Source organism: Heterocephalus glaber, unplaced genomic scaffold, assembly GCF_053883595.1.
Source record: "Heterocephalus glaber isolate CG9 unplaced genomic scaffold, H.glaber_assembly_v1.0 deba00001461, whole genome shotgun sequence".
In the NCBI taxonomy this organism is placed as follows: domain Eukaryota; kingdom Metazoa; phylum Chordata; class Mammalia; order Rodentia; family Bathyergidae; genus Heterocephalus; species Heterocephalus glaber.
Genome location: NW_028258308.1, coordinates 47,190,956 through 47,199,269, shown reverse-complemented (window position 1 = coordinate 47,199,269; position 8,314 = coordinate 47,190,956). Strand labels below are relative to the sequence as shown.

General features: G+C 39.0%; 1 protein-coding gene across 1 annotated transcript; it reads left to right on the top strand.

The window, feature by feature from the left end:
* Window positions 1-7,366: 7,366 nt before the first annotated feature.
* On the top strand, window positions 7,367-8,314 carry LOC101723967 (olfactory receptor 14A16-like). The gene has a single exon (XM_087216977.1). It carries the CDS (start codon window positions 7,367-7,369, stop codon window positions 8,312-8,314), a length of 948 nt encoding a protein of 315 aa, XP_087073103.1.

The window sequence follows — 8,314 nt, the reverse complement described above, 5'->3', positions numbered from 1 at the left end:
TTGTCCCAAGTCAATTAAAATGTTTACCTTTCAAGATCATTTTGACTTTGGGAGAGAATCAAAAATCTCATCATGCCAGAGGTTGTGAGTAGGTCAGTTTAGAACCAAACTGGAATATTTTCATTTGACAGAAATTTCCCTCAACCCTTAATCAATGAGGAGTTGATCATAAAATATGGTAAACATTTAAATTTTAGGGGCTGGGGATTTAGCTCATTAGTTCTGCCACCTTCCTCTAAAGCACAAGGCCCAGAGTTCGATCCCCAACACAAAAAAATGCAGGAAACATTTAAATTTTAAAATTTTATTACAGTAGCATACACATTGTCATGAATCATACCTCAAAATACTAAAAAAATCACTCCTGCTCTCTCTCACTTTGAACATACTTATCTCATTATTCTTAGGCCATGTGTCTTTTACTGTAATGTTTCTTTGTTAATTTAAATATTCATCCCATCTCTTACCACTAGAACACTATTCACAGAAAAACAAATATTGAATGATCTCATTCATGTTTTTCTGGCTTGTATCTAGATTCCCCCCAAAACCTGATGCGATGATAGGTGGGGCTTTTTTGGGGGGTCTGGAGGTATGGTGTGTGAATGTGGATTAAGGGTATGATACTGGGATTAAGGTTGTGTGGTGCTAAATTAGCCCACTGACTGGAATTAGCATAGCTTTGTGTGTAGCTAAATGGATTTACTGAAAATAGAAGTCCCAACCTAGATGAGGTTGCAACCACTCCAAAGGCTTATAACCTGGATGAGACAAAAGGGAAAGTTATGCTTGCTGCTTGCTGCTGCTGTTGCTTTCTGCCTGTCACACCATGAACTGTGACTTTTCACTCTGCCAGTCTGCCATGGCATCCTGGCTTGGAGCCAGCCAATTATTGACTGAAACCTCTACAAAGCTTAAGCCAAAATAAACCTTTACTCCTTTAACTTTAGGGATTGAGTATTTTGTTTCAGTAATGAGAAAAGTAACTAAGGTATATGTGAAACCTAAAAAATTCAATCTCAAAGAAGTTGAGAGTATAGCTAGTGGCTGGGGTAGTCAGTAGGGTCAGTAGGGTGGTGTTTCTCAGTGGGAACATGTTGCACTGAGGCAGTAATAAGTGCTTTTGTTCTATTGCTCAGCAGGGTTAATGTAGTTAAAATAATGCATTGTGTATTTCAAAATATCTACAGTACAGATTTTGGATGGTGTCAACACAAAAGAAGATAAAAGTTTAACTTAATGAATATAATAATTATCAGGCATGTAATTATAAAACACATTTTTGTATAATATATAAGGTTACCCTCCCTGAATAAGTATAGATATTATGTAGCAAGTAAAAAAGAAAGTAAATAGAAAATAATAAAAGCAGGAGGTATGGATCTAAATGGAGTTCATACAATGCCTATCTTGTATGTACCTTAGACATGTGTCATCTAATTATGAAATTCTAGCTGCATGAAGGCAAAGGGTACCATCTTTGGTTAGCCAGATCTGCAAAGTGTATAACCTGTTGCAAAAGACAGTAATTCAGTCCTTGTCTTACACCATGCAAAATAATTAATTCAAAGTGAAGCAAAGGCCAAAGGAAAGACCAGAAACTATAAAACACTTTGAAGAACAGAGTGGTAAGACATCATGACTGGATTTGTCAATTGGTTTTGATTATAATTTCAAAAGCTCAGACACTAGAGGAAAAAATAGACAATTTGAGCTTCATTGACTTTTAAAAATATATGCATACTGAGATGCTATTAACCTAGTGAAAAGGTAACTCATGGAATTAGAGATAAAATTCAAAAGCACATGTGTAATAAGATTTGATATCATAGATTACAAGATATAATCAAAAAGAAAATAAATATCTGGTTAAAAAAAGGCTCAGGGGATGCATGGGAATTTCTGTTAAGGAAACATACCATTGGGCAAGAAGCAAATGGAAAGATACTCATATCTCTAATCACTAAAAATTAAATGTTGAAATATGTCCTACATATATAGATTGGGAATTGTTCATTAAAAAAGAAAAAAGAAGGAAAAAAAAGATCAACTGATGGTGACATATGAAGAAATTATCCCTTTTGTATTTGCTGATTGGAATGCAAAATTGTGTAGCCATGGTAGAGAGCAGTGTTCATTTACTGAAATACATCATTGAACATTGATGTACCACATGATCCAGCAATTCTTCTATGGTTGAGCAGTGTGACTGTACTAGATCTTTGACTTGAGAAGAACATACAGAAGTAGAAGTGAAAGCATATATTTATTAACCAGGAAAAGCACCTCAGGGTAGGAGCAGGCCAATGAGAAGAGCTCATGAGAGCTCATCCCCCATAAGAATCCAGGTGCCAGAGCCTATGCATGGTTTTTAAATGGAGGAACTCTGAAATGGAATGGCAATGCAGTCTAATCAGGGCCAAGTCTCCTTTTTCTTGAAGGGTGAGTTTTTGTTACTATATGGACCTTGGAGGAAGTGTCACAGTGCCCAAAGCCCATCAGGGGATGAAAACCACAATGTGAATGAGATTATAATTAATTTTAATGGAATCAAGTCACTTTTGGCTCTTTTGGATACAATAATACCTTGATTCATATACACTTCTATTCACAAACAATTTTGTTTGACCATCTTCCCCTCTTGGACATGTGGTTGTGGGTTCCTCTAGTTGAAATTTTGATCATAAACAGACCCATGCACACTTGTTGTGAAGCATTTTGGGTGCTTTTTAGCACAAAGAGTACTGTACAGTATTATTCAATCTAGCATGGCTCCAAATAAAGTGCAAAGCAACTATGGTGATAAAAAGAAAGTGCAGAGCAGTAATGAAGGTGACAAGAATGTGCAAAGAAAGAATTGTATGAAGATTTTGAAGGAACTAACCATAAAATCAAAGAATGAAATTGTAGAAAAACATGAGCACAGTATTCTTGTGATTTTTCTGGCCTTGGAGTACAAGAAGGCAGTGTTGACAATCTCAAATATCAATCAAATAAATCATCAAAATCAAAGCAAAATCAAAATATCAATCTCAGATATCAATAAAAAATCATCAAATAAAGATTCCACCAAAGGAGCTGATGTGGCCAAAGGAGTCATGATGTTAATCAAGCAGAGGATGCAAGGGGAGGAAGAGATGGAAAAATGTGGTAGTGTGGCTGAATGAAAAATAGCTAGCTGGTGATAGCATTATTGAAACTATGATCTGTGAAAAAGCCAGGAAAATGCACAGTGATTTACTGCAAGAAACCCCTCTACAAGTGCAACAAGTGATGAATTTAAGCAAGTAGAGGGTGGTTGGATGAATCATACAAGAGAAGTGGCATCCACAGTGTGATAAGACATGGTAAGAATTCCAATTCTGACAAGGCCACTGCAGAAGCCTACAAGAAAGGATTCACAGAATTCATGAAGGCAGTCTCGATACATTGCTTAACAAGTGCTCAACTATGATGAAAGAGGGATCTTCTGGCAGAAGATGCCAAACAACCTATATCATGCAGAAGGCAAAAGGCACTGCCAGGCACAAGCCCATGAAGGACAGATTGAGCCTTTTCCTTTGTGTGAGCAAAAGGGATGATCTGGAGATTAAGCCATTACTAATGTCCCATTTACAGACCCCTGGTGCATTCAAGGTACAGAATGTGAACAAGGCCAGAGTGCCTGTTTCATGGAGGACAGTGTGAAAGCTTGGGTCACTATGTAATTTTTCATGGAATGCTTGCAGGAGGTGTTCACATGTACTATTAAGAAATATATTTCTAACAGCCAACTACCTAAAACATTCCTTCCTTTGATGGACAATGGCCCAGCACACAGTCCAGCCTTGATTGGTGACATGGATGGTGAGTATGACTTCATAAAGACCAGATTCCTCCTCCCAACACAGCACCTCTTCTGCAGCCCATGGACCAGCAAGTCATCTGCAACTTCAAGGAGCTTTACACAAAGGTGCTCTTCACCAGGTGTTTTAATGTCATTGAAGAGATGTCATTGAAGAGATGTCTTTGACTCTGAACGAATTCTGGAAGAAACACTTCAATGCCCTCCATTACATCAAACTCACTGACAAAGCCTTGGGAGATGTCACTGAATGTGACTTTGAAGGCTGTGATGCACAGATAGTTGAGGGGATTGTGTCCCTGGGCAGTAGTATGGTTCTGGACATCCATGGAAAAGACATAGAGGAGCTTGTTGAGTTCCATAAGGAGGAGCTGAGGGTGGAAAAACTTGCTGAACTTCAGAATGAGTAGCAGAAGATGCTTGTTGAGGAGCCTTCCACTGAGGAAGAGGAAGACAGGGAGGAAGTTTGCAGCTATTTGATAAAATCCATTATGGAAGAATGGAATGAGTGCCAGGATTTCCTTGAGAAGAACCACCCCAATGTAAATGTAACAGTGTTGAATCTACTGAATGATAACATGGTTTCTCATTTCTGGAAGGTTATGTAGTGCTGGAAAAAATAGGTGACTTTAGACAGATTTTTCACGAAAATTGAACCTGCAGCTAAGAGACAAAGAAGAAAGAAAACCCCTGAAGGAAATCTCCCGTGTCCTTATGGAGGGGGACTCTCCCTCCAAATAATAACCTTCCCAAACACATTCCTGTACTCTGTGCCAGGAGTCACCTTAAGCAAGGGTAGTGTTCCTTCTCTTCATACTGTGTTGTACTTTGTTTCATATTTTTATGGTTAAAAATACATATGGCTCAGACTGGAGTAACTTTATTTACATTTAGCCTTATGGGAAAATTTTTTTCAGTTCATGACCAACTCAGTGAATGATCAGAATTATAGAGCAAATTAAGTTCATGAACTGAGATGCCACTATATTCCATAGCTCATCAGTCCCTGGCATGGATTAGTCTTTAGAGGTGGGTGCTCTGTGCTTTCTGAAGAACTTATCTTGGGCTGCCTGGAAGCCTATAGCACTTGTGCTCTCTTATTTTTCTCAATCGTGGTAAATTGTCGAAAGCAGGCACTCCATGGCTTTTGGAGATCCAGCTTCCTCCTTTTCCCTCTGGCATTTAGGATCCCTCCTTCAAAAATTTCTCCAATCTACTTCCTGCCTCCCCACTCCTGACCATGTACACAAAGGTGGAGAATGAAGAACACAATGAGATATTTGGGTTGATTTTCAAATGCAGCACTGTTCACAATAACTAAGATGTGGAATCATTCTAAATGTGCATCAATATGTGAATGAATAAAAAACATATTTTATATAATGCCAAAATGTATTATAGTTCTGAGAAGAAATATTTGAGTAAGTTTCTACAGGTAAGATTCCCTTAAATTTAAGTGTCTTGTAGAATTTGGTATTTTCCTTGGGTAACATTTCTATAGATACTAGTGACCAAAAATTTAAAAACATCAGAAGTAATGGGAAAGAAAACAACATAACATGTGTGGCTTAATATGGGTTGCTGATTTCTATTTGAATATAAATATTTTAGTTACTAGTTGAAAATCTAATGTAAAAACACAGTGATGAATATTTTAAATTTTAAAGTATTCCTGAATTTTTGTGATACTTATCACCCTTCTGAGTCATCTTGCATCAAGAAGGTCCAGGTTTCCTGCTGCACTGTCAGAGGACATGGTTTCAACAGCATCCTTGACCATTTCTCCCACTTAATTGCACTTCAGTTACACAGTGGTAAATATACATTAGCTTTGGACCAGTGCCAAAGCTACTAGGGAAGTCTGCAACTCAAATCACACAGGAATTGTACAAGGAATAAAGTAGCATTGACTGTGGAATACAAAGCTATTCTGGGATGAACTTGAGCTTTGAGAATAGATTCTGAAGAGCTTTTGCTTATCCATTTCTATGGACACAGTCAGTTGAGGGGCATAGGAGGAAAATGTGGCAGACCCTGCATGCTTATCAGGATATTAAAATCTCATTTTGTCCTGACTACCATGCTTAACAAATTGTGAGGAAAAATTCTCTGCAAGTTTGGGTGACTTTAATGGGTCAATTATGTAAATGTCTTTGATCTGATACCTCAAGGAGAAGGAATTAGAATGTTGTCCCATGCATCAGCTGGGAGAACTGGTGACATATTTTGTAATTAATTTGTTGCAAGAGGTAAGAGAACGAGAGGATGCTCCAGTGCTCCTAGGTATTTCTGTGTGTCTAGACCACCCATGCTTATTTTAAAATTAGAGGTAGAGCAGAAGGATAAAAAAACTAAAAATATTTTGAACATTGATAAATCTGAGATTGAAGCAGGAGCCTCCAGTCATTATTGGGTGATAATTATATTTGTGATCATAGAATGAGCAAGCTGTCATGCTGCTAGAAGAGTAGGTGTGCACCACACCTCCAGTTAACTAGCAAGGAAGGCACAATTGGGACACTATATTACATCCTGCCCAAACATTTCCATCTAACACCAGGCAGGACATTTAGCATACACATGAGACACTCATTCTTGCATCTCCTTAGACTTTCCGCCTGTGGTTTCACATCTACAACCTCACTTGACAAAACCATACTACTCATTGTTATTTTTCAAAATATTTGTTCAATAACTTCTAGAAAGAGCCAACAAAATAGGGATATTTTTGCTATATGTACCTGCTACTCCTATTAAATATGTTAACTAATTTACCAGTTCCATCCCCAAGCCTTCCCCAAGCTGCCAGCTAGATATTCTAAGGCAAGAAAGATACCAGAACAATTTCTGCTCCTGGGAAACCAAGACACTTCATTTCATTACACTTTTGTACACTCTAAATTGTCTTTCACAGCGTGCATGGTTCCTTTTTATCATAAGATAGAGAGCTATGTTGTGATTATTCAATAGTATGCTGATGAATTCCAACTTAAACAGAATTAAGTTGAGTAAAGTTCATATGACTAGAAAACCTGAATTGGAGGCTTGCTGTTGACGGTGCCAGCCATCACCAGTGGAACAGTACCTGAGAGGAGGGGAGAGGATGAAAGAAAAACAAAACCTCTGAGGAAAAGAAAAAGGAGAGAGAGAGGCGGAGGAGAGACCCCTCTTCCCACTTTATTGCCCTTTATATACCTTTTCCACAACCCCCAACCCCTCCTCAGCACATAATTCGGGCGACTAATTATTTTCCAGGGAAAAGGTCAAATGTATCTTTACAACTCCGGAAATAACGTTCCCTTGCATTACAGACATTCGAACTCTTTCTATTTAACCACTCTCGTTACAAGTAACCATCCTTGTTTTTGTGCCAGCTGCATATCCAGGATTCATTATGTTCTCAAGAGACTCAGAGGTCTCTGAAGGTTATTTCAACCTTTCACTCTCCACATGCTGTGAATAAGAAACCAGTGCTATCTATTCCCACAGGGAAGAAGCAGCAGGGCTAAGAAATTAGCCAACATGAACTTAACAGAGTTCTTGCTGACGGGATTCTCTGATGACCCTGTGCTCCAAAAGGTGCATGCCATGCCCTTCTCCCTGATTTACCTGACAGCCCTGACAGGGAACCTCCTCATCATTGCCCTCACCACTGCTGACCAGCATCTCCAATCTCCCTTGTACTTCTTCCTGAAGAACTTGTCCTTCATAGATATCTGCTACATCTCAATCACTGTCCCTAAATCCATCAAGAACTCTCTGACCAGCATTTATTCTATACCCTTCCTGGGTTGTGCCTTGCAGGTTTTCTTCCTGATTGTCCTTGCTGGCACAGAGTATGCCCTCCTTCTAGTGATGCCCTATGACTGTTATGCTGCCATCTGCCACCCACTGCATTATGAGGTTCTCATGAACAGGGACACCTGTGTGCAGATGTTGATGGCCTCCTGGCTTGGGGGGTGCATCTATGGAGCCCTGCACATGGCAGGTACATTCTCTGTTGGTTTCTGTGAGGCCAACAAAGTGATTCAGTTCTTATGTGAGCCCCCGTCACTTCTCAAACTTGCCTGTTCCAGAGAGCCTGTGCTGGAGCGTGGGTTGATCATTGCTAGCTGTGTGGGTGTTTTCATGTGTTTTATTGTGATGCTTGTGTCTTATGTTCACATTTTTTCTACTGTACTGAAAATCCAATTTTCAAAGTGCAGAGTGAAAACTCTTTACACCTGCCTGCCTCATGTCACTGTGGTGACATTATTCCTCTGTTCTGGGTCTGTTACATATGTAGCTGAAAGTTTTATAACCTCATCTTTACTGAAATCATTGACATTGCTGCTTTACGTGGTGCTTTCCCCCACAGTGAACCCTGTTTTCTACAGCCTGAGAAACCGGGAGCTGCAGGCTGCCTTGAGGAATGTGAGAGCTGTGGAAGTGTCTAGGATTTTCATTTTAATTAAAAGATGTAAAATTTAA